This window comes from Peromyscus maniculatus, chromosome 4 (genome assembly GCF_049852395.1).
Source record: "Peromyscus maniculatus bairdii isolate BWxNUB_F1_BW_parent chromosome 4, HU_Pman_BW_mat_3.1, whole genome shotgun sequence".
NCBI classification, from domain to species: Eukaryota; Metazoa; Chordata; class Mammalia; order Rodentia; family Cricetidae; genus Peromyscus; species Peromyscus maniculatus.
This window is the reverse complement of record NC_134855.1, coordinates 97778348-97805795: the sequence shown is the minus strand read 5'-3', so window position 1 is coordinate 97805795 and position 27448 is coordinate 97778348. Positions and strand designations below refer to the sequence as shown.

The following is a 27448-nucleotide window of genomic DNA, read 5'->3' as shown; positions in this document are numbered from 1 at the left end:
TACCTGCCCCTTGCTGAACTTGAAGCCCAGGGGGCTTTGGACTAGATGCTGGGTCCTTGGGGCATCAGAAAGGGACCTCGGCCCTAGGACCTCTAGCAATCTGCAGAACAGTATAGGGCGGACTCAGCTACTCTGGCCCAGAAGTGCACCCTAGAGGAGGCAGCAGAAGCTTAGAATGCTTGGGCAAGGTAGGGACAGGAGGCTCGTCAGACTGAGTCTAAGGCCCGGTTCGGAGGGACTCAGCTACTTAACCTCCCTGAAACCAATGGAAGGATGTTAATTAGGGACCAAAGTAGGTGATACTTGTAAAACGCCCAAGTGTTTGATAAATATTAGCTAAAACCACAATCGACAATCTGGCATCAATGGCAAGTAGCAATGGATTGCAGCAGTTCCCCCACACCTCTCTGCATGGTCCCAGTGAAGTTACCATCAATTTCCTGCAAGCCCTGCTTTACACTCCATTTCCTAGGCCTCATTGGCCTCTGTCTGTCCCCTCCTCATTCCCTCTTACAGATATCCGTGAGGACAGAGCCCACGGAGCCCCACAGTTAGAAGAGACTTCTGCAAGGTCCAGTTTCTGGCCCCAACCTTGTTCTTTCTCTTCCAGATTCATGTGCTCGCAGCTGCCCAACCAGGTTCTGAAGAGCATCAGCATCATCGACAGCCCCGGCATCCTGTCTGGGGAGAAGCAGCGCATTAGCCGAGGTCAGTGTCCTGGCGGCCCCACCCTCTCCAAAGCTGTCTGAGGCCCTTCAACTGTGAGCAGAGCGTTTCCGCTCCTGCCCCATCCTCCCCGCCCTCCAGGACAGCCACAGCCCAGGACCTCCCATTGTATCCTAGGCAGCCAAGGAAGCCCCAAGAAACAAGTGAGGTGGGTCATAGCTTCTGCCATTTTAGCTAGTACCGAGCTCAGGTCAATCTCCACACCCAAGAGGGGAATACCCCTTGGTAACTGTTCACTTGGACACTTGACATTCCTCTCTCTGGTGTGGATTTCACCCCAGGAGCCCTTGAAGCATCTTGCCGAGGGGAAGCTTTTCCTAGGCAGACACTGTCCTGTGCATGGAAACCCAGCAGAAACAGGCATGGTTCTGTCCTTGGGGAACTAGAAACGAAGCCGACATTCTTCATGTTGTCATAGAACTAAATGAGGATTGGGTGAAACACCACGACCTGCAACCCAATATGAGGGAGCCTGGCCTTGTATGGGAGTGTGGAAAGAGGCATCCCTGAGGCAGTGACATTTGAACCAGGATCTGAAGGATGAGTAAGGATTACTCAAAGGAAACTCCTGTGGAAAGAGCCGGTATGTAGGAAGGGCAGAAAGTGCTTGGACAATGACATGATTCCATTGGCCTTGGCAGACAAGGCCATGGTAATTGATAGTTGTTTCCAGACCTGGCCATTGTGGTTTCAGTGGGTATACTGCTGCCTTCTGGCCTCACTTCCAGGGAAAAGGTCATAGGACAGATCCTGGGACAGCAGCATAGACAAGAAATGCTTGGCCGGAAGAGTTCAGGGTGGATCCCAAGGTTATGGTTGTGAGGTGGGTCAAGCGAGCCCTCCCCCACACTGCCCTTTGAAGGAAAGCATGCTTCCAAGGTGCTCTGCTGCTGTCACTTCCTGCTAATGGCTTCCCAGCCCTTTGCACAGCATGCCAGTGAAACCCTGCATGCCAAACCTGATTGGCAGCCAGTCTGGAGTCAGCTATGTGTGTGACCAGCAGTGAACTCCTCACAGTCCAGGAAGCAAAAGCGTAGTTGCTCAGTCCATGCAAGCTGTTTGCTGGCATTGAAAGGGCTTCTGTGGCCAGTGATCCTCCTTCCTTTGGCATTCTGTGGACTCACAGAGAGCTGCGTCTGCCTGAGCTAAGGCCTTCCCAGCTCATCTTGTGGTTCTTTGCTGATTCTGGCAGGGACACTCAAGCAGTGCCATTAGCTACTTTGAGTCTTCACAGAATCTGATGATTAGAGAGAAAAGAAAAAACAAAACAAAACAACAAAAACCAGGCTTACACTGGTCTTCTCTCACAAAGATCTTTGTTGTTGTTGTTTTTTTCTATTATAAAAATTATAGCTATTACAAAGAATTCAAACAAGTTAGAGTGTGAAGAAACGCTATCACAACAGTCTTCATATCTAAACATATAATTTCTAGCGGAAATACAATGATCAAAAATGTTTTCTACAACTGACATTTTGCCATAGTGGTCTCCATGGGCTTAATGAAAGGAACATAGGTATTTTACTTAACTAATAATGTGGCTGTCACAGTATTAATACTTGTGCATTCTTACAAAGAGTATTAGGGTTTGTTTGTTTTTAGTGGAGCTTTGTAGCTCAGTACTCATAGATGATTTTGTTTTGTTTCATTTGAGACAGGGTCTTATGTATCTCAGGCCAGTGAGACTCTGGCTCAAAAAAAACAGGATAGATAGCACCTGAGAAATGACAGCCAAAGTTTCCTCTGACCGCCGCATGTGTGGGCATGCACATGCACATTTGTGACCAAGTGCATGTGCATATATGCTGTGGGATAATGCTTTTGTACATTGGTTTAATAAATCTCTGATTGGCCAGTGGCCAGGCAGGAAATATAGATGGGATAGCAGACAAGGAGAATTCTGGGAAGAGGAAGGCTGAGTCAGGAGATGCTAGCCTGCCTTCCAGGGAGCAGCATGTAATGGCACATGGGTAAAGCCACAGAACACATGGCATCATATAGATTAACAGAATGGGCTGAGTTTAAGAGCTAGTCAGTCAGTCGTAAGCCTGAGCTAATGACTGAGCAGTTTTAATTAATATAAGCCTCTGTGTGTTTACTTGGGTCTGAGTGGCTGCAGACCAGGCGGGACACACAGGAAAACTTTCAGCTACACACACACACACACACACACACACACACACACACACACACACACACTCACACACCAGTTTGGAACCACTAATCTAAAAGGCTGGTGAATTGTTTGGGGAAAAACCAAATGCTATAGTTTTTCTGAGCTATCCCATTTACTGCTTCCACATGACTGGCTTAAATATTCTGAAGAAATATGTGACCCTGATATACCACAAAATTTTAGGGGTTCTAGGGTGTCACCTCCACCTTATCCCCCCTTTTTCCCTACTGGCAGGTCTTTAGACAATGTTCACCTTCCATATTCTCAGCGTTTCTCTTTTGTATAATAATTACAAGTATCTTTCCAACTGTAACTCCCTCCCAGTGGTGCTGACGCTTGGCATGATGCTTCTAGTATGCTTTGAAGATCAGTTTCTTCCAACACTTGATATGATCTGACTCATATCCTGGTCTGACTTACTGTATACTCGCATGCTATGCACAGAAATAGCACATGTGGCCCAAGCCCACCAGCTGCTCCCTGCCATTCTGAGGGACACAGCAACTGTGGGGAAGGACCTTGGGCTCTGAACAACAGTGCTGTGGGCTATCGCCAGGGTCCCCAAGCATGTTGGCACATGGTGTTGGGGACAGTTGGTGGTTGGGGTCACTCAGTTGACATAGTCAATAGAATATATAGTGTCTTAAATCTGCTTCAACTTCAACAATGTGATACAGTTCACATGTGCTCAGACTCAGGCCCTTCTGTCCAGCTTGGCCCACAGCCCTTGGCTGGCAGTTAGGGTCAGCACAGCCAATGGAGTACTTACCAGCTGTGACTCCACGGTCATGAAAACATTCCATGTTGACTTTCCTGGTAGGTGTCTGACTCCCTCGCAGACACTTTGCCTGTGAAAGAGGAAGAAAGGGAGTGCTGATGTCTCACCCCACTCTCCATTTTCCTTTAGGCAGTGGATGGGTTAACCCTCAGCAAGCCTTGCGACTTACTCTCTTATGCAAAAAGGAGACTACTTGAAGCGGGTATTTGTAATAATGCAACAGCCACGGTGTACTAAACCCTTACTATATGCCACTGTAAACTCTGTCAGTCATTGGGATTTATTATTTAATTTAAACCCGAACATAACCATGAACAGATAGAACCAAAGACTCCTCACCCTCCCACCTCTGGGAAAGCAGCCTTGAAAGCAGTTATGAAAAATTTTCCCAGTTGCCAGGCAGATGTGTGACCAAGTTTGAGACCTGAGGAGCAGGGTAAAAATCACTGACAGTGTCACATTTGCAGAACAGGCTCAGAGGAGTGCCTGTTCCCAGTACTTGCTACCGGCCTAAGATGTTGGAAGCCAGCCCACTTTCCCAATTGTGGGGAGTCTGCAGAGGGCCTGCCTGCCAGGAAGGAGCAGTAACTATGGGAGGAAGGTTGTATGCTGACTGCTGAGCACCCCAGGAAGAAGTCCTGACTCCTGCAAACCCAGTGTCTTTCTTTAGCTTGGGACCAAGCAGATACTAAGGAGGCCGTTGAGCATTATGCTACTCTGCTGCAGGTCACATTAGACAGGATGGACCTGAACTGGAGAGCTGGCTTCATGTCACATTGGTAGTCCTCATGCACATTACCCAGAGTAATTACCAGGGTCCAGAGATTTAGGGACCAGGCAGCCTAGTGCCCAGTATATATATTCAGGAATGAGTCAGATACATTAGTGGTAAAAGCAGAAATGGGGACCCTTGAGCCTGGGGTTCAGTTTTGTGCCTCCCCTTGCTTGTGGCTCTGCACATCCATGTTAATTCTCACATTGCATTATAAGCCCGGCGTCTTTATTCTGTACGGGGTAGAAGGACAAGTGGAGTTCCCAGGGGAAGTGAGTGTTTTCCAGCAGTCACGGTGAGGGAAGAAACAGGAGGTTTCTGAGTGACATCTTGTATTTTACAGTGTTGGGCTGGAAGCAAAGTAGTCCAGCCCCACTCTAGGTTAGAAGCAGCCTTACCAGTTTTCTGCCTCTGCAGAATCGGACAGACTCGTCAGTGAGCCTAGAAGTCAGGACATTGTACTCCTTGCCTCCTGCTGGAGTGTTCTCTGCCCCAGAGTCAACAAGAATGTTGACAATTCGGTGACTGGTTTTGAAGTAACTGTTTTATACCTCTCCATATGGATCCTTTAGATGTGTCTTAGTTTAATCATATTTAGCAGAAAACCTGTAGGAACAGACAGTTTATTTACTGAATTATAGCTTTTCTTGGCTGGTATGAAGGATTGAATGCTTATAAATCATCAGGAATAAAAATATTCGGATATATTTATAATAATTTTATTGAGATCAAGTAACAGCTACCTATAAGTCCTTTTTATTTTGCCAATAAAAGAATGTGTGGTTTCTTCAAATTTTTTTTCAAATTATTTTTTGAAACGGGTGGGTAACTTCTGAGCTAGTTCACTCTTTGGAGCCTCCTTTGCCCCAATGACAGCATCCAGAGTGTTGACACTATGTGATGGGAAGGAAGAGCACACTTATCCACATGCACATCCTTGTTTTGACCCGCAGTCTGTTATCATTCTGGCTCTCGGGCTGTTTGCTTCCCAGACTACTGTTTATTCCATGCAGAACCTAAACATCACCTAGGATTTATTTCTGGACTTGGCATGGAAACCAGTGTGTTCTTAGCTGCTTAGGACAAAACCTCCTCAAGTCCAGCTCTAACCATAGCATCTGTGTCTGAGAAAACATGGAAGAAAATTGTGACGCGGTAGTCAGTGCTCTTGTCCATCTCTGTAGCCCAATGGCATTGAGGTGCTTTTTAGCTGCATGTAATTCTTCCTGTGGATTCCAGAGACTGAGGTTTGTCTCTAAAGACTTGATTATGGCAACAAACTAGAACAATTTTTCCATTATAAAAATGCAAAAAAACTCCAGGTGGTGGTGGCGCACACCTTTAATTCCAGCACTTGGGAGGCAGAGCCAGGCGGATCTCTGTGAGTTCGAGGCCAGCCTGGGCTACAGAGCGGGTTCCAGGAAAGACGCAAAGCTTCACAGAGAAACCCAGTCTCGAAACCTACCCCCCCCCCCAAAAAAAATAAATAAAAATGCAAAAAAACACCAGACATGATGGCTCATGTCTGTATTCCTAGCACTTGGTAGACTGAGGCAGGAGGATTTAGCAAGTTCAGAGGTGACCTAGGATACATAGTAAGTTTGAAGCCAGTGTGGGCTACAGGGTGAGACCCTGTCTCAAACAACAAAGTGAAGTTAAACCTCTGACTAGTCATGGTGGCTCACACCTACGGTCCCAGCACTCAGGAAGCAAGAGTTTGAGGCAGACTAGCCTGGGCTACAGAATGAGACCCTGTCTCAAAACAGAATAAAACAAACAAACAATGCAAAGAAGTCTAGAGGGAAAACCAACCTCTTGGCTTGACTCTTCTATCAAATCTACTCTCTCTCTCACCCAGGGCTCATAGTCATCAAATGAAAACCGGAATTTCTTTCTGTGATGTAGAACCCTTGTATCTGTTACTTTCCAGTCCATTTATTAAAACCAGTGACTGCTAGAACTGGCCAGATGGTGAAAAGATAAAAGGACAGAAAATGCCCTGCTAATAAAAGTGATACAGTGGTGGTGTATGAGACAGGGAGGATTGAACTGTCTTTCAGTGACAGCAGCCAACTTCAGAATCATTTCGTTATTGACAAATACCTTTGAGTGTGGCACCTGAATACTGGCAAACCCTGTGAACACAACCCTGAGGGCCTCAAACTTAACATCACAAAAGAATTGCCGGAGCTGGGGAACAGGGCATGGAAGTCCAAAGTGTGATTAATAAGGGCACAGAAAGAAAGAAAAAATAGAAAAGACAAAAGCAGACCGTAATCAGGGAAGCACAAACATCTACTTGACAAGTTTTTTGAACTTGAAAGACAAAAGACCGGATTTTGATGGCTGCCCAGGAAAAGAGAGAGAACATTTAGAGATATCCAGATAAGAGTAACTTCCCCTCTTGGGTTTTGGGAGGGAGAAGGATTTAAGGGAAAACACACACCTAAGTCTGTTCTGGAAGACTAAAAGGCCTGGAGCCGTTAGTGTTAGGCATCTTCTGCAGCAGCAAAGACTGTGGACAGAAGTGTAGGAGAGCTGCCAAGGCCCAGCAGTTCCCAGGACAGAGCAGTGTGGGGGGCATAGTGCAAGGCTGTGGGTGCAAGCCCCGAGTTAGAAGTGTGATGTGTATATATCACACTCTCCTATGCCTCAGTACAGGGTTCCATTCAACAGATACTTAACTGAACAAACAAGGTGGATACAATCATGCCCTGGTACAATTTATGTTACAGTGAGTCGGACAAAAAGAAACAGGTGAATGATTTTATCCATTGATATGAATAAGTATTGAGTACTAAGAAGGTGATATGAGACGTGCTCGGTGAGGAGCCAGTGAGGTGGGCTGGCTGCACTTAGGATCGTGCATACAACCCTTTAGGCAAGACCTGAATACTAAGGAGCTGGCCTTGCAGAGTTCGGGCAGGTCAAGACTACACATTTTGGCTGTCCACATTATTCAGATCTATCCCAGGTAGTGTTTGGAGGATAGTCTAAAGCTCTTGCCCAGGACCTCAGTTTGGTTCCCAGCACTCAGGTCTCATAGCTCACAACTGACTGTAATGCCAGCTCCAAGGGATCTGACATCCTCTTATGGCCTCTGTAGGCATCTGTATATATGTGTGCATACACATAAATAAAAATAAAAAACTATTTGAAAATGTTCAAAGGTCATATGTTCATTCATTGGTTTAAAATACTGCATATTCATTTTGTTCTGAGATTGTTTCGGTAACAGTCAGTATAAACCTATAATCAAATTATTTTCTTTGGTCTAATCAAAGGGTTGAAGTTCTGGAGTTAGCACCATGTATGTCTTAGTTTGCTTTCTATTGGTGTGATAAAGACCATGACCAAAAGCAACTTAGGAAATGTTTTTTTTGGGTTAACGTGTCCCAATTACAGTTTATCATTGAGGGAAGTCTATGTAGGAACTCAAGGCAGGGGTTGATGCAGAGGCCATGGAGCAGTCCTGCTTACTGGCTTGCTCAACCTGCTTTTAAAAACTTACCAGGGGTACACCCACAGGGAACCAGGCCCTCCCACGTTCTTCAAGAAAATGCCCCACAAGCTTGCCCACAGGCCAGTCTGATGGGGGTATTTTCTCAATGGAGGGTTCCTCTTCCCAGATGACCCTGGTGTGTACCAAGTTGACAAGAAAACTAGCCAGCGCAATGTAATAAAGGAAGAAGAGGCTGGGTGATGGTGGCGCACCCTTTAATTCCAGCACTCAGGAGGCAGAGGCAGGCAGATCTCTGTGAGTTCTAGACCAACCTGGTCTACAGAGTGAGTTCTAGAACAGGCTCCAAAGCTACACAGAGAAACCCTGTCTCAAAAAAGAACACAGAGGGAATTAAAAGTTCTGAATTCAAATTCAGCTCAGCTATTTTCCAGTTGTGTGGCCTTGGGAACATTGTTGCTTGCTTTATAAATAAAAAATTCCAATTGCTTAGGCTTATTGTAGATAAGTTAATATATTGAAAGTAGATAGTAGAAGCGGAGCTTAGTGGCACATGCCTGTTGGACTAGCACTTAGGAAGTAGAGGCAGGAAGATCAGGAGTTCAAGGCCAACTTCAGCTACATCCAGACTTTGAGGCCTACCTGGGCTATGGGAGTCTGCCTCAAAAATCCAAGGTGGGGTTGGAAAGATGGCTCAGAGATTGAATGCATTTACTGCTTTTGCACAAGACCGGGTTTGGTTCCCAGCATCTACATAGTGGTTCATAACCACCTGTAACTCTGTTTCCAAAGGATCTGATGCCCTCTTTGGCACTGCATGTACACGGTACACAAAAATACACTCATTCATACACACACACACACACACACACACACACACACACACACTCACACTCACACTCACACTCACACTAAAAATAAGTTTAAAAATTTTAAGTCATGAAGGAGGGAAGGTGAAGAAGGGAAGGACAGAAAACAGAGCAGAGAGTGTGGCCTAGGCCTATAATTTCCAACATACATGTCAATATGGGCTACATTTTGAAATTGTCTTAAAGCCCCAGGTGTGATGGCGCACACCTTTAATCCCAGCTCTTGAGAAGCAGGGGAAGGTGCTTTCCTGAGTTCCAGGAGGCCAGCCAAGACTATAGCAAGATACTGCCTCAAACAGGGCTGCAGAGATGGCTCAGAAGGGCCCTGTACAGGTGCACACACTTCATAGATACAAGCGCCCATAGGACTGGACCACCCTGGTATTTCTCCTGGTGTCTCTGGAGCTGTAGCCAAGAGGTGCACCCAGCAAGAGGCAAAGGTTAGCTACTGAGCAAAGCTTCTAAGAGGATTCCTCCTCCCTTTGGGGGCATTGTATTTTCTTTCTTGCCTTAAAAAGAAGTAATTCTAGCCTAGAGAGATGGCTCAGCAGTTAAGAATACTGGCTGCTCTTCCAGAGGACCTGGGTTCAATTCGCAGCACCCACAGGGTGGCTCACAACTGTCTGTAACTCCAGTTCCAGGGGATCTAAAACCTTCATGCCAATATACATAAAATAAAATTAACTAAATTATCTTTTTTAAAAAAATAATTCATTGGTTTTCTTATATTTAGAATTGATTCAGTCATCACCACAGTCAAGTTTGGAACATTTATCACCCCAGGAAAAAAAAAAAAAACGTATTCTTAGTAATCATACTAGTTCTCCTCTCAGCCCTAGCTAGGCGATCACTGATCTAACTTCTGCCTCTTTGGATTTGCCTACCCGTATATTTCATATTAGTAGGACCACCTAGGAAGTAAGTGTTTGTGTTTAAAACCAATCATATTTGCAAGGCTTATATGCACTGTAGTATATACCAATACTACTCTCTTTTATGGTGACATAATATTCTGTCATATGGCTATACATATTTTCATTCATCAGCTGATAGATATTTGAATTTTGTAATGTTTTGACTGTTAATAGTATCCTGTGAGTATTCATGTGTAAATTTTTTGAGGGCATGTGTTTCATGTAAAATTGCTAGATTGGATTGTAACTGAATATTTAACCTTTAAAAATTTTTTAGATTTATTTACTTTATTTCATGTGTATGAGTGTTTACCTGCATGTATATGTGTGCACCACATGTCTGCAGAGGTCAGAAAGGCAAGCTGTCTTGGAACTGGAGTTATAAATGGCTACGGGCCACCATGTGGATGCATGCTAGAAACAGAACCCTAGGCCTCTGCAGGAGTAGCAAGTGTTCTTACCTCTGAGCCATTTACCTGCCCATCCCATATTCCTTTTGGACTGGGTCTCACTATGTAGTCTTAGCTGGCCTATAACTTGTTATGTAGACCAGGCTAGCCTCCAATTCGGAGAGCTCTGCCTGACTCTTCTCCCTTAAGTATTGGGATTAAAGGAATATACCACAAGTTGACCTGACAAATAATTAACCTTTGAAGAGCTACTGAACTGTTTTCCAAAGCAGCTGCACCATTTCATGTCCCTACTATCAAAATAATAAGGAATCTGCATCCTCATCAACATTTGCTGCTCTTTATCCTCCAGCTGTGGTAGTAGTAGTCAGGGGGCTCATTGCCACTAAACTACAATCCTGGCCCTGAGTGTCTTTTGATCTCGGCTCTTCTGGTGGTTATGAAGCAGGATCTCATTTGGGGCTTTATTTGCATTTCCCTGCCAGTTGATGATGTTGAACATCTTTGTGACCATTTGCATATCTTCAGAGAAATGTCCATGCAGATTTTTTGCCTATTCTTTTTAACTGGGCCTGTTTTTATTGCTAAGTTGCAACAACTCTTTATATATGCTGTATTCTAGTCAGATACCTAATTTACAAGTCTCTTTCTTCTTCCACTGAAGTGTTTTCACTTTCTTCTCGTTGATATCGTCTAAGATACAGACAATTTTCATTTCAGTTTAGTTCATCTCACCTTGTTGTTGTGCTTTGGCATCTTAATCTGAGAAGGTCAACTCAAGGTCAGTAATCTCAGCATTTAGGAGATGGAGGAAGGAAAATCAGGAGTTTCAAGTCATCCTTGGCAGCCGGGCAGTGGTGGCGCACGCCTTTAATCCCAGCACTCGGGAGGCAGAGCCAGGCGGATCTCTGTGAGTTCGAGGCCAGCCTGGGCTACCAAGTGAGTTCCAGGAAAGGCGCAAAGCTACACAGAGAAACCCTGTCTCGAAAAACCAAAAAAAAAAAAAAAAAAAAAAAGTCATCCTTGGCTATAACCTGGACTACATAGATTTTGCTCATATATTTTTCTAATAGTTTCATAGTTTTAACTGTTACATGGAGTCATCGATACTTTAAGCTAATTGTTTTATATGGTATGAATCAGGGGTACAGCTTCTTTCTTTTGTGTGTGGAAATTCAGCTGTCCCTGTACCGTTTGTTGAAAGGATAATTATTTCCCCCATCAAAGTGTCTTGGTACCCTTGTTCTAAAACTTATTTAGTTCGGCAAGTATAGTGATGCATGCTTGTAATCCTGGCACTCAGGAGGCAGAAAGATAAAAAAAATCAGAGCCAGTCTGGGCTACATAGAAAGTTCCAGGCTAGTGCATGCTACATAGTAAAATTCTTTCTCCATCATCATCATCATCATCATCATCTATAGATGTGAGTTCATTTTGGGACCCTAGTTCTAGGCAATTGATCTATTAGTCTGTCCTTATACAGGACTGTTTTCGCTCAGCACCAGAACAGATGGGCAAGCCCACTCACCAGCTATTCTAGACAGACCAGGGTGAAGATGAAGGGAGCCATTGATATGAAGCTCTCACCACAGCGGCTGTCTGGACTGTAGGCAGGGAAGATAACCACGGTCACCCTTACTCTTACTTATCTCCTCTAGACTACAGAAAGAGGGTAGAAACAAGGATGTGGGAAATGGGGCCTGAGTGGTGTGTGTGCTGGAACCTGGGCACGTGGCCAGCAGGGGCACACACACACACACACACACACACACACACACACACACACACACACACACACGTCAGGAGACTTGGTTTTGTTTTGAAGGTTACGTGGGATACTGAGGATTGGGAAGTGGGTGGTAGCGTGGTAGAAAACCCTGTAAAGTGTGCGTCTGCAGGCTCGGGTCATGAAGCCATTCTTACATTTAGAATTGAGTTTCGTGACCTCTAAACTTTGTTTGGACTTGGCATCAACAGAAAAGCGTCTGTCCCCATAGCTGGGGCTGACCCCGATGATTTGTTGTCAGATCCTGTTTTCTGGCTGGCGCTAAGGCTGGTCAGGTGGGGCTGTGAGATGCTGGACGTCACTTGCCACTCAGGCCTCCAACAGGAAATCCTGATTTCTTTTTGTTTTGGAGAAGTTTGCTGACAAACACATTCATGTCTCCTTTTCCACCAATGCCTCAGGAAGCTCCACATCACCAGTGTGGCTGCTGCTGACTGGAATGTGAATGCATCACCACTGGGACTCACAGGGGTATCTGCCGGGCCCGGCAGATTTTACTAACATTTTTAACGCACAATCAATCGTGAGGAATGGCTGCTTTTTTCTAACCTTCAAGCCTGGACTCTGACTTGAAAAATGTATATGTATTTTGATAGTAAGCAGACGTTTTTCTTAGTTTATGTAGAGAGCAACTGATAATTATAAAACATTTCACAAACTGTTCCATAGACATGGAAAATGCTTCTTCCCCTGTGAGTTAGTATGAAGTAATGCCTGCACAGTGCAACCCTGAGTTCTTCCCATATGTTAATTCATTTGCTCCTTGCAGAAACTCTGTGGGGTAGGAGCAGTTGTCCCATTTTACAGAAGAGAAGACTCGAGTGAGGCACGGAGAAGCTAAGCAATTGAAAAATAACCAACCATTCACCAAGCACTTCTGACCACCACACTCCGAACTATGCCTCCAGTACTCACATCCTTGTGAAGTCTCCTCACCTTGAGTCCGGTCCATCTGACCCTCTCAGCTCACTCTGATGAGTAGAATGGAGTAGAAGGGATACTTCATGACGTCCAAGTCCAAGCCGTAGGAAGCCCTGCAGGTTTCACCTGGATCTCTTGGGGAGAAGCCAGCTGCTGTGCCCTGAGGCTCCTATAGTTGGGGAGGCCCACACCCGTCCCCTAGAGAGGCTCAGCTAGCCGGCCACTCGGCTGGCCTGACTCAAGTCTGAGTGAAGGCACCATGCATCACTCGACCAACTCAGTTAAGCAGCTGGGTAACTCCAGCCCTAGTTGCCATCAGACCTCATGAGGGACCCCCAACTAAGGACCAGTCAGCTCTCAGAGCTACCGGGGAAAATGAGTTGCTGTTTAAACCATGAAGTCTTATGGTGGCTTAAACAAAGCAGCTCAAGAGAAGCTGAGTGCGACCCTTGCCCGGCAGCCCTAGAGCACATGTTGGGAACTGCAAGAGATGTCCACAAACTGGGGCAGTGCGGTCCACCAGCTCCACCCTGGAGGAGGCAGCCTTGGAAAGCAATGTAACTGATGCTTTCCTCTTCGTGCTGACTAGTTTTTATGTCAATTTGACACAAGCTAGGGTCACCTGGGAAGAAGGAATCTCATTTGAGGAAACGCCTCTGTAAGATTTGCCTGTAGGTGAGAGAGCCCAGCTCACTGTGGATGATGCTACGCTTTGGCGGGAGGTCCTGGACTGTGTAAGAAAACAGGCAAAACGAGCCAGTAAGCAGCCCCGCTCCATGGCCTCTGCATTACCTCCCGCCTCTAGGTCTCTGCCCTGACTTCCTGTAATAATGAACTGTGATGTGGAACGGTGAGCTGGAATAAACCCTTCCCTCCCCAAGTTGCTTTTGGTCATGGAGTTTTATCACAGCAACAGAAGCCCTAACTAAGACACTCTCCAGGTACTAAATCTGTTGTTTGTTTGTTTGGTTGGTTTTTTGAGACAGAGTTTCTCTGTGTAGTTTTGGTGCCTGTCCTGGATCTTGCAGAGATCCGCCTGGCTCTGCCTCCTGAGTGCTGGGATTAAAGGCATGTGCCACCGTCGCCTGGCCTAAATGTATTTTTTCAGAGATTTCGATGGCAGTCTTGAGGAAGACTATAGACCACCTTGCAATTCTCATATCACGGACCGTAGAAAGGGAGGGAAGGAGGTTTTCTGTCATTGGCTGTCACATGGCACACTCTGCCAGCTGTTCCTGGCCAAGCTCTTATGCACCTCCTCTGTGTGCCTATTGCTTTAGATTTCAGCAACAAGTCAGTTGCTGGCTGATTCTGTAGAACAGGTGCTGTGGAGGTGGAGGATAAGCCAAAATACAGAACAAATGCAAGCTGAAACAGGGACAAAAAGAAAGTCTGGTATCCCACAACCAGTGGTTTTCCTACTGTAGTTGTCTAGGCGGGGGTCGTCTCTGAGGAGGAGACATAGGCTGGACATAACAGAAGGGCAGGTCAGGGTAGGGCTATGTAACACTCACTGGTAGACTGCTTGCCTCATATGCTCTTGATTTGATCCCTAGGACCACCAAAAAGAATGGGGAGTTTGCCTAGCAGAGTTGAGAGAGACTCTGCAGAAGATGCCGCAGTGGCAAAAGCTAGTGAGGAGGGGTAATAAGATCTGTCGAGTTCCAGTGAGTAACCAGGAATAGTGGATGAGGAGATCCAGGAAGGCCTGCAGGTGTGTGCCGGAGGCCTAGAGAAGAACCACATAGATTTTGCTCTGGGAATAACAGGAAGCCATTGAAGGGTTATCTTTTTAACCTTCTCTTGATTACCCAGAATTATCATTATGAACATCCGGGCATTCTTGCCTGCGGACTGCGGGTCAGTTTCTGTTGTTGATTGTGTTTCTCTTTGCTGGATACCAGGGTGTTTCTTGTATCCAGCCCTGTGTTCTCTGCTCCCCGGTTAATTTTGTTTAAGTGATACATGGCAGACTGGAGTGATGAGCTCCAGGCTGGGGCACAGTTGCCACCACCTCCTGGCACGTAGTTCAGGGAGCCTGGGTGGGGGACCAGAGGCAGCTGCTTGGGGATTCTGATATAGAGAGCCCCACTTTGAGGATTTGGGAGCAGCATTAGGCCGCTGCTTCTGAGTCAGACCCCCAGTACACCCTTCTACCCCAGATAAACGGAGGCTAGGATGCTGGCAGACTTGACAGCTCTCCTAGACGTGGAGCTGTGTCCCCTGGGGCCTGTCCTTCCTCTAGGAAAAGGCGGCCTGAGCCAGCACTAGGCTGGATTCTGAGGCGAACCAGTATCTCCCAGGGGAGACCCTCCAGTGAGAGCAGAGCTCACCAGGTGACCCGGTGAAGGGAATCGTGGTCTGATGCTGCTGTCCTCTGTCTGTCCTGTCACACCATGCAGAGTATCCTCTAAGCATTTCAGATCTCTTCGGGAGGTAGGGTTTTTACAAACCTCTAATGAATATAATTTTTTTTTCACATTTCTCATTTGTACTTTCAAATGTTTAATAGCCTCCCCTAGTAATGGGGCCTTTCTTTTTAGATTGCTTCAATCCCTACTGTGTGTGTGTGGGGGGAACATATAAAATCTCTGCCCCGCTCCCAGGGGTCCCCTATGGTGGGTGAGGTGATTACAAATGTAGGTTTCTGGGTGGTAAGGAGGAACAGCATGCTGAGAAATGCTTCCTGGAGTATCTTTATTTCCCAGACCCTCCCACAAACTGGGTGACCTAAGCTTCAAGCTTCCATACACCCTTCCACAGAACAGGAAGAAAATACCTTACCAGATAGTCCATGTAAATACATAGGTGCTCTATGGATGTTAGCTAGTCTCAGTATAAATCATTTAGCTTAAAGCTGTGGTAAATAATGGACATGGTGGTCACTGTTTATTGTATGGAGCTATGGTTAGACCCAGGAGTATATAGACTCAGGGTTAGCTTGGCCCAGTCTGGGACTCAGAGACAGACCAAACCTTTTGTCATTTGTTCATCAGGGAACAAAAGAAAAAAAGGGGAGGGATAAATTGGATATTAATACTTGACAGTAGAGCCAGGGAAAGCCAGGGAGTATTAGCAAGGTTAGAGTTGGGGAAGCCTGCCACAGAGAGCAGTCAGGAAAGAGGGATTATTTAGTGACCGCCCAGTTCCCTCACAATTCTAGTTTTTTCTCCCATGGTCCTCTTTTCCTGTACCTGGTGATATTTCTCACATGTGCCATGGCAGCTTCCTGGAGAAACCCACATTTCACGTATTTCCACTGGATTCTTTTTGTTTCTATTTTGAGACAGGGTCTCACTCTATAACCAGGCTGGCCTTAAACTCCTAGAGATCTGCCTGCCGCTGGCACCGCAATGCCTGCCAGGCTTTATTTGGCCATTTTGTACAGTTGGCATCTATAGCGGTACATGTGAACTCCACTTGGTAAAATAAGTGAGTCCTTTTTCTGTAAGAGCCCATTGTGGACTCACATGGTCCCCGCTGATTTGATCTGCCTATTCGTTTGTGACATAAACCCAGAAAATCTCTGAGTAATGGTTTGGCGAGCCATAACTTGGTTGCTGAAGCTGGTCGTCATCATCTGGCCGCTGTCCCATGCTCATGGAACACTCAAGCGGCAGGCTGGGTTGGGGGTCAGAAACTGCTTTCAAGGCCTTTCTTGATCCTATCATCTTGGTTTGACATTTCTCTTTAGAAAACCATAGCTTGGAGAATTGTTGTCTTTTTGCCCCTCTGAACTTGGGAATGACAAGATTCATCACCAAGGTCAAAGCCTTATTTGTCAGTGTTTGGCCTTATCACACTTGGGTGGAGCCTGATGATATTGGCATTTTGCCTCAAGAAAAACTCAAGTAATGTTTGCCAAACTGACTCTTGTGATTTATAGATGTATTGTGTAAGAGTTTTTTGTCTAATGAATACAAAGCCCACTCAAAATGAGAAATGGGTACTTTTCACGTGTGACATTGACTCCTTGATGCTGTTAGTTTTGATACAATATTGGAAGGCTGAGGCCGATCACTTTTTTTAAGCATCCTTTGACTTTTCCTCTGGTAATTTCTTTCAGTATAGAATTGTTTGGAATCAGGTCACAGGAAATTAAACTTTTAGGACAAACTACCTCGATGGACACATTCAAGGACCCTCAAATTAGCCCAAATGCTGTAGTACACAAGCTCCTTATGGAAAGAATATAATAAATGAGACTTGTTACTTGCTAATTTTATTAGAGTTAATTATTCAATACTCCTATAGCCTCCTTAGGCTAAAATGGGGTTCTCAAGCATCTGACTTTTCATAGTCTTCTATCTAGAACCATATACAAGTTAGAAACTTTAGATTCAAAAGATTCCTTAGTGATCACCAGATTTATCTCATAGATGTGGCAACTGGGGCCTAGCAACATGGAATCGTTAGCTGGTCCAAGTGACAAGACTTTTATATGTCGTATTGATAGATTCTTAGCAACTTCCCTCTCCAGAAAAGAACCTCAAGTGTCACATAGCATTCTGTCCTTTTCCAGTGCCCAGCTCTCTTTAAGTGAGCCTGCTTCTTGACCTGATTTTCAATCTGAGATGGAAAGATAGGAAACTATTTTCCTTTTCACTTGGCCACACTACAAGAAGCAGTAGAATTCACTGGTCTAGGGTTCACCCAGAACCTTCCTCTGTCCTGTGTCGACTGGACTGACCCTGCAGGGTGAGGCTTTTCCTGGTGGTCTGGACACACTCCCACAAATCTGCTCTACCTTTATCCTTACCACCTTCCTGAGGGCTGTAACAGTCACATCTGGGAGCAAAGGGGGCCCAATTCCAGGCTCTCGTGTCCCAGGAAGAAGGATTGCTTAGAAATAACAATGGAGACAGTTTATTAAGAAATAGAAAGTGCTCCCAAAGGGAGTACAGTCTTGAAGTTTAACCTCCATGGTCCTTATAGGACATTTAAATAGCACCTGCTTCTCCTACATTGGGGTAGGGGGAGCTTTTTTCCCACACATGCTTTGTTGTTACATAAAGCCCAGCTGAGGACGTGTTCCTGGTCTTCTGCTGACTGGCTTCTTTTATGTCTTGATCTTTTTAACTTGATTTATCCTGGGTGTGCATTCTGTAGGCACACTGTGCATGGCACTTGTGTGGAGGTCAGAAGACAGCCTCTGGGCGTGCGTTCTCCCCTCCACCATGTGGGTTCTGGGTATATCCGCAGCCTTGCTGTGTTCGTCTTGATGTAACTTTGTCTGGTCTCTATTCTCCTGCCACAGGATGGAGGCACAGGCTGTGAGGTTAGCTTGTTTGTTTTACAAGGAAACAGGCATAGACAATCTGATTTACAGGGTCTTGGACTGAATCCCAGAGGGAGAAGGATGGGAAGGGAAACAAAGTAAACAAGAGCTCCAAGCCCAGGCTTATCTGGACCTTGTTTGTATCTAAATTTTGGTCAAACCTCCTCCAGGCCAGGTTGTGCTAACGCAATCACCGCCCCTGAGCTCAGGAGCCTTATTCCAGCTAGTTGGGTTCCCCAGGAGGTAGCTGTTACCCTCGGAGATCTTTGAGGTAAAACTCATGTTGAACCTCCACAAAAAATAACTCTTGTCAGGAGATCTCCTTGTGTAGACAGGGTTACCACAGCATGTGTTCTCCCCGAGTCCTGCTCCTGCTAGCTTGTCCCTGCTCTGAAACACACAGCTAATGGGATCTTCCGGGCAGGGAGCGGGGTTACTACATGGTTGAGGAGATGCTGCTTGACCCTCAGAGTGGTGAAAGGTACACCAGTGCAGCCTGTATCTCAAAAGTGCTGGAAATTGGACACCCCTCACACACACACCCAGACATAGTATAGAAGGAAAAAGAATCCTCAGTAATGTCCCACCTTCCCAGCACCCCTGTGGTGCCACACAGCAGATAAAGACAGAGACTCTGGGGTCAGAACGCCTGGGATTAGCTCCTGTTGCTCTGGGAAAGTGCTGTGCATTGGGTAAGTTAGATGACCTCTCCAGTCAGTTCCTGTCTGGAGGTCAGGGGAAATGGTAGTACCCTGCAGGAGTGTTACAAGGCCTGCTGAGATGATTCTCTGGGAACCTCTTGGGCAAGATTGGAGCAAGATCCAGTAAATATGTCCAGCTATTGCATATTTTTAGCTGTCACTTTGCTGTCAACAATGAAATGTCCAGAAAAATACTTTGTTAGCTGTAAAGCAAAATCAGCCTGGAAACAATGAAGACTCCCCTCACAGGTCTAAGTGAAGTGGCCGTCATTGTTGACTCAAGTGCCTCTTTTTTTTTTTTTTTTTTTTTCGAGACAGGGTTTCTCTGTGTAGCTTTGCGCCTTTCCTGGAACTCACTTGGTAGACCAGGCTGGCCTCGAACTCACAGAGATCCGCCTGGCTCTGCCTCCCGAGTGCTGGGATTAAAGGCGTGCGCCACCACCGCCCGGCTCAAGTGCCTCTTTTTAAAAATATGATTAGAATGCCTGAGTGGACCCAGATAGTTGATGCTTATTTTTAGATCTTTACACTTCCTGTAGTTAAGAACAGCCCTTTTCTAGAACTATTTAAGCAACTGTATCATCCAAGTTGCCAAGAAAATGATACTTGTTCAAGTCGACCTATTTGGCTAAGACAAATTTATTTTATTTTTTATTTCATTGTGGTAAGAATATTTCACAGGCAATCTAGTCTCCTTATAATTTTCTTTCCTTCTTCTACCCACCGCTAACAAAAACAAACAAAAACGTACTTATTTGAATGTTTGAGTGGTGGGAGCTTGCACATGGACCACAGCACATATGTGGAAGTCAGAGGACAAAATACATTAGTTCTCTCTTTCTACCAAATGGGTTCCAGGGACCAAACTCAAATTGTCAGACCTGCTGACAAGTGACTTTACACACTGAACCATCTTGCTGGCTCCTCTTACCAAATTTTTACATTCAGTGTGGAATTAACTCTGGGCTTGGTGGTGTTGAGCCATTCTCTAGGGCTCCTTCGTCTGGCATGGCTGAACCATTCCGCCTGCTGGCCCTTCTTCCCCAAGCCCTAGCGGCCACCGCTCTCCTCTTGGAGTCTGTGGCTTTGACTGTTCTAATATTGCATAGGTAGAATCACACAGCGTCTGCATTTGTCTGCAGTCTGGCTTATTTCATTTAGCAAGGTCCATCCATGTTGTCACATTGCCGCATGCTGCAGAATTTCCTTTTTCTTTAAAGCTGGATTAGGAACGTACCACACTCTCCTCATACACTGTCCCTGCGTGGACACTGTATTTCACAGCTTGACTCAATAATGCTACATTTAACATGGACTGAGTGCAAAGCTGTCTGTCTCAATTTCAGTTCTTTGCCAGAAACAACCAGAAATCGGATTACCAGATCATGTGCTAGTTCCATTTTTACTTTTTTTTGAAAAAGCAGGCACATTTATGAAATTCTTACTATGTTCAATAGTAGATCCTGGGTGTGTAGTAGTGGACAGAATGAGAAGGGAGCCCCCCCCCCCATTGTGTGTGCTAAGACCAAGCCCAGGTCCTTTGGAAGAGCAGCATGTGCTAGTAACCACTGGGCCACCTCTCCAGCCCTGAATTTACATCTTCTAATCACCAAGTAAACAGCCCACTACAGACGAATACTATAAGGAAAACTATTGGTGCCGTAAGAACGTGTCAGAGGGAACCCGACTTAGACGGTGTGAAGCCCCTGCAATGGGATTTTGGGTAACCAACATAATGAAGACCTCTCCTGCTCTCTGACTTCCTGGGCCCGAGACACTCCAAAGCCTGAAGTAGAGAATAGGCCTATAGGGAGGTCACATGAGGGAAGTCCCACCGTGCTGTATTGGGGAGGGACCCCATGGGCGGTCAGATGGAGAACAGAGCCAGGCAGAAGGAAAGTACAGGTGCCTCTGACCCATAACAAAGAGCCTTATGTGTTTTGTAGGGTGGGGAGGGTGGGGTTCAGTAAGAGACTACTAGAAAGGACCCAGTGGTGAGGCACAGGCTAGTCATGGAGACTTTGCTTCTGTAAACATTGACTCTCGGAGTACTGAGGGTACTCATAGTTTTGAAGAGCTAGGGTTACTTGGGGGCTGCATTGGAGAGGAAGGCACCTGAGGACAAGAAGGGCAGTTTGCTTGGGTGGGAGCATCCTCAGTGCCTGTCTCTAATGGACACTCGCCAGCTGGGTACTGGAGGACAGGTTGACCAGGAGGCCCAGGAGAACTTGGGATCACACTAACAAACCAACACAGAAGTAGAGTATCAGGGCCCCAACTAGAACCAGAGCTGTTAATTCTGGGAGGTGGGACCAACCTTTGCAAAGAGGAAGAGTTGGAACAGGGAGTGAAGGCCACCCCAAGGCCACTTGAAGACCCAGGCAGGGAGAATCTGGCCTTGGTTCTGCCTGCCCTCCATTGTCTTACATCCTTTTATTGACACACATCTTGTTTAAAATTTGTGTAATTAGACATTTGGCTCTGGGGAGAAATTTAAGCCCCCACTCCTCCCTTATTAAAAATAGACTGCCAAATTTGCTTCCTCGGGTCCCCAATTTGTATTTACCTGAGCCAGGGAGCAACTGCAAACCCTAGCTGCCATTTCCTGGCAGCTGTTTCTTTGGCCCAAATGAGGCCACAGTTTCCACAGGCCCTGTGACGGGAAGCTCCTGATTGGATGGACGGGCCCCTTCCTTCCTGACCCTCCCTTTGTTCCTGGAACGTGGAGCCAGGAATGCCAGCTGGAATCTTCCGCAGGGCACATACCTTTCCCCAGCTCCCAAAGCTTTACAATTGGGCTGATTATATCTCTTTTGTTTCATATCAATAAAATTTCCACTGGAGGGTCTGAAGGAGTCGAAATGTTCATAATTAAATGAGTAGGGCTGAAGAGGTAGCTCAGTTGTGAAGAGCACAGTTGTGGCTCTTACGGAGGACCCCCACCCAGTTCCCGGCACCCACATGGTGGCTCACAACTATCCGTAACTCCAGTTCCAGGGGATCCTATGGCTGCCTTCTCCTCTGCATGGGCGCCAGGCTTGCACATGGTGCACACATGTACATGCAGGCAGAGCACCCATACACATAAAAATAAGTCTATAAACAATGAAATGAAATGTTTAAAAAAGCATCTTGAGCACCAAAGGGGAATGAATGTTGCTATGCAATTTCTGCAGGTTCCACACACGCATGCATATGTGCATGCTCGTATAACATAATAAAAAGTGTCTCTTGGTAACTGTGCAGTCTGGAGAGTTGTACCAAATCTGTGCACACATGTAGCCACTACCTTCATCAAGGGATAGAATTCCATCACCCCTAGGAAGTCCCTCTTTGTTCCGGTCATTTAGGGGTCGGTCCCAGCCCCTCCCCTGCTGTAGGCGGCACTCACGTGTCACCTAGTATTGCCTGTTCAGAAATTTAGGTAGATAAATTGCTTAGTGTGTGCTCTACAGTAGCTGGCTTCCTTCACCCCAGTTCATGTGTCAGGGTGGACCCATGTTACATGCATCACTCTTTACAACAACTGGGTTGTTTCAATTAGGGGCTGGACAAAGCTAGGACCTGAGTTTTATAAAATCCCTCAGGAACATCCTCTTTCCCTAGATCTAGACTGTATTTCACCCTAGCCAGGCATCTTTGGATAAACGTTTACTGTGGCCTCACTGTGCGTCAAGCCCTGGATACAAAATTTTGGTTTTTTACTATGACTGGTAGATAACATTTTGGACAATTTTCTGAATGCTAAGATGATTTTAAACGCCTCTTATGTTAAGACCGCAGCCCTAAAGGGTATATGGGTACTGTTATGGGCTCCATTTTACAAACAAGGTAACAGAGATGAGGCCCCTTGCACAAAGTCACAAAATTACTATGATATAGGCAGGATTAGATTCAAGGCCCCTCAGTGTCCAAACCCACACTGCCCACAACAATGTGTGCAACTATGGAGAAGATGGTCCCCGTGGTTAAAGAAGTGATAAGCCAAAGAAGGGTGCTGAAGAGACGGCTCAGTAGTTAAGAGTGTGTACTGCTCTTCCAGAGGCCCCGAGTTCTGCGTTCCCAGCACCTACCTCGGGCAGCTCACAACAGCCTAAACTCCAGTTCCAAGGACCTGACACCCTCCTCTGGCCTCCATAGACACCTGCACATATGTGGCATTCGCTTACACAGACACACTCACACAGACAGACACACATACACAGTCAGACAAACATAAAAATCTTTAGGACCATGCATGGTAGCACATGCCTTTAATTTTAGCACTCTGGAGGCAGAGACAGGCAGAGCTCTGTGAATTCCAAGACAGCCTGGTCAACACAGTGAGTTCCAGGCCAGCCAAGACTACATAATGAGACTCCTTCTTGAAAAATAAAATATAGTAAGGTTCAGTGAGAGACCTTGTCCCAAGAGAATAAAGCAAAAAATGATCAAGCAGGCAGGAAACCTTATATTGTCCTCTTGCCTCCATACAAGTTCACATGTACACACATGTACATATACCACACACACACCCCACACACACACTTGCTATAATCTGGATGACTTTTATTGTGCCATGTGAAACCAGCCAGTAACAAAGGACAAATACTATATGATTCATTCATATGCAGCACTAACAGTAGTCAGATTCATAAACCTAGAAAGGAGAAAGCTGTTCCAAGAAATTGGGGGGATCGGGGGTGCTGTATCCAGTACGGCTCCAGGAATGAACCTGACTGAGGTAGTGAGTGAATGAAGAAAAGACAAACAGCCAGATACACAGGAAACTGGGATTGGGTGGTCTGGACTCTTAGCTGGAGAAATCACAGCACCCTGGAAGCCCGGTGTGTTGATTATATCCAGGTTAGCAGAGACAAGAAGATGGGTTATTACATAAGATAAACAAGGAGGCAAGGCTTATGGTATACAGCTGGATCAAGGGGAGGGAGTTAGCTAATCTCAGTAGGAGCAGTCTCTGTAGGGAGCAGTCTTCAGGCCATAAACACTGGGTGGAGGGAGCTATGGTGGACATACTCTGAACATACAGTCAACACTTGTGCTTCTTCCCTCTCGTCCAGGGAAGGCCTTGCCATGCCTTTGAGCCTCGCCCCAGGAGGAAGGCTTTGCCATTCCTCTGTGGGTCTAAGGCTCTGGGGTCTTTGACAAGGCCGGCTCCTGTCAGTAGCACACATTCTCTCAAGACCTTACTAATTCAAGGCTCCCTATTCCCTACAGAGGAATAGAGAATTATTATTTGATGGGCTTAGCGTTTTAGTTGGGAAGATTAGGAAGTTTAGGAAATGGGTGGTAGTGATGGCTGTGCGACATTAAGAATGTTACATGCCAGTGAACTAGAGTCTTACAAAATGCCTGAGACGGTAAAAAGGACATGGCACATACGGGCACTCGAGCAAACCAACCTCGCCCTCTTTCGATAACTCTGCTCTCTTCTGAGATGTCCGGTTCTTTCTGCTCTTGATCGTGTTACCTGGTGTGTGACAAGCAGTCCTTTTTACCTGTTCAGTGACACAAAACTACAGCTCCACCTACCTGACTTCTTGATTCCCATTGTATTTCCCCATTCCTCCAGAGATGTGTAATGGCTTCCCCTGGAGTGAACTTGCGTAGCAGCTCTGTTCCCAATAGCAGGATCTCACTGTAGCACTGGAAGCTCCTCACTGCTTCTGTGCTTGATGGCTCGCTCTGTCTGTCTGTCTGTCTGTCTGTCTATCTCCCTCTCTCCCTGTGTGTGTATGTTTGCACCTGAGGATCCAGCCCAAGCCCTCAAGGGCGCTCCATCACCAAGCTACATCCCTAGCCCAGAATCGGATTGTTTACAAAGTGTAAATTGTAGTTCAGGCTGCACTTGAACACATGTTGCATCACGGCCGTCAGCTGAAGTGACCTGAGAGGAAGAGCCACCATGTCTGCATGGCTGTGCCGACATTGGCAATGCCGCTCTCTCAGCTCATCACAGGGGTGACAAGCTTCCTTTGGCACTTAGATAGCAACACCTACTTCAAAATCAAACAAACAAAACAAACCTATTACTAACTCTAGTTTGTATAGCTGCTCCCTTACACCCGTTTTTCAAAGGGCTGAAGACTTTAGTCCACAAGCCTCTTCATTTTTCCTACAAGATCATTCTTCCCTGGGTCTTTCCTAATCTGCCTTAGGACCCGTCCCCGTCCCCAGCTAGCATCCTGGGTGTGCTAACAGTTTGGGCTTTCACTGCGGTGGGTACCCATAGGATACTGAGCATCGCCTGGTGTTTAACATTTATGTGAATGTCATCAGTCTATATTCATATTTTTATGGTTTTTTAGATGAGGGTAACTCTGTAACCCAGGCTGACCTCAAGTTTATAGCAATCCTCCTGCCTCTGCCTCTCAAGTGATAGGATCTTGCATATGAGCCACCACGTCTAACATTATTCATCTCTTTGAAACGGATTTCTACCCAACACTTTCTTGTTTATGAAGGGTAGGGTTTTTCTTTTTAACATTTCTGTACTTTTGTTTTATATGTATGGGTGGTTGCTTGTGCGCAAGTCTGTAAACCATTGTATATGCAGTGCCTTGGAAGCCAGAAGAGGATGCCAGGTCTCCTAGAACTGGAGTTACAGACAGTTATTAGGTGCCATGTGGATGCTAGAGACCAAGCCCAGGTCCTCTGGAAGAGCAGCCAGTGCTCTTTACCACTGAGCCATCTCTCCAGCCATCTCTCCACCCCCGAGGGTGTTTTGTTGTTGTTGCGTGTTTGTGTGTAGAGAGTCACCTGTGCATACAGGTGAAGATCTAGTTTATTCTTTTGGCTGTCTGGTATTTTGTTATCTGAATAAACCAAGCTTGATTTTTAAAAGCGTTTGCAGTAAGCAAGGTAGTGTTACAATCGTGGTCGCTATCTGAACATTCATCGTATTCTTCTCCTGACTTTGACTGAGTTTGGAATGATTGGCAGTAGGGAGGCCGCAGGAGAGGGGCTGCTCAGGTACTGGACCAGATGGAGACTGCGGCCTGCAGCCAAGCATCCTGAGAGTAAGATAACCTTTGCGTGCTGGCCTCCTGTGTGCCTCTCCTGGGAACTTGCTTCCTTCGGGGAGATGGCTGGAAGTCTTGACCTCAGGAAGAGTGTTTACTTAACTGCTTGATTTGGAACAGATTGGTAGGTGGCCAAACACACTCAGTGGGATTTGTTGTGGCCCTGTCCATTTTAAAAAGGAAATTGGCAAGTGACCATATTCTGTGTGACAGATTTTTAAAATACTTTTTAAACACACTTCAGCTATAAACAGTCCTCATGATAAATATTAATCACAACTTTTCCCAGACAACTCTTGACCTCCTCAGCACTCTATAAATGGACTAAAAGAAATTCCTCCATTCCCATGCTTGCTGGACACCCTGGGAACTGCAGGTGACCTTCAGGCTCTCTTCCTTCTTCATCTCAGATGTTTTCTGAAAAGTAAGACTGGTCCAGAGAGCAAGGCCTATAGCCTTCGGTATCAAGACTGGAGGTCCGTTCTGCCACCGATCCAAAGACCTGTGCTGGGTGATGTCAGAACCATGAGTACCAAGTACATCTGCCTACATGTGGTGTTTCATCAAACTGACCAGAGACCCCATTCTGTTCCTTTCTGTGGAAGGGTACCAGATACCCAGCATTAACTGCATGCATCCAGCCCAGGGGCCCCGTGGGAGATGGTTTTTAGGTCATAGGCTCTGCTGCCTCAGATTCAGTGCTCTTCGCTGGAGCTCTCTCACAGCTGTGCCCCCCAAAGTGTTCAGCACACTAACAGACCCTTCTCTCCACTCAGGGTATGACTTCTGCCAGGTCCTACAGTGGTTTGCCGAGCGGGTTGACAGGATCATCCTGCTCTTTGACGCTCACAAATTGGACATCTCAGATGAGTTCTCAGAGGCGATCAAGGCCTTCCGGGGCCAGGATGACAAAATCCGCGTGGTACTGAACAAGGCCGACCAAGTGGACACACAGCAGCTGATGCGCGTCTATGGGGCCCTCATGTGGTCTCTGGGCAAAGTCATCAACACGCCTGAGGTGCTTCGAGTCTACATTGGCTCATTTTGGGCACAGCCTCTTCAGAACACAGACAACCGCCGGCTCTTCGAGGCCGAGGCACAGGACCTCTTCAGAGACATCCAGAGCCTGCCCCAGAAGGCTGCGGTGCGCAAACTCAACGACCTCATCAAGCGGGCAAGGCTGGCCAAAGTAAGCACCGGATGACAGGGTGGGCCCTGGGGCTGGTCCTATCTCCTGCACAGTGGGCTGTTCCATCCCGGAAGGCCCGGGGAGGGGGTGTGACTGGCGCACACCTTTAATCCCAGCACTTGACAGCAGAGACAGGTGGACCTTTGTGAGTTCAAGGCCAGCCTTGTCTTCATAGGAGTTCCAGGCCAGCCAGTGCTACATAGTGAGACCCTGTCCAAAAAAAAAAATCACCATAATATTGCCGCACCATTAATCCCAACATTCAGGAGACAGTGGCAGGTGGATCTATGAGTTTGAGACCAACCAAGGCTATACTGAGACACTATCTATAAATAAACAAACTAACAAACTAAACAAAAAAGAACATAGCCTTGGGATCAGGGATCGCTACTTCTGTCCCAGCCTGTGATCTCGGGCAAATGGCTGAGCCTTTGAAGTCTGAGCCA

General features: G+C 46.3%; 1 protein-coding gene across 3 annotated transcripts in view; it reads left to right on the top strand.

The window, feature by feature from the left end:
• The window catches only part of Ehd4 (EH domain containing 4), a 70954-nt gene that overhangs the window by 25318 nt on the left and 18188 nt on the right, over window positions 1–27448 (top strand). For all 3 annotated transcript variants that reach the window (XM_006991238.4, XM_076570421.1, XM_076570422.1), the window contains exons 3-4: window positions 611–708; window positions 26590–27002. In XM_006991238.4, the coding sequence (XP_006991300.2) occupies window positions 611–708; window positions 26590–27002 (511 nt within the window). The remainder of the gene's footprint in view (window positions 1–610; window positions 709–26589; window positions 27003–27448) is intronic.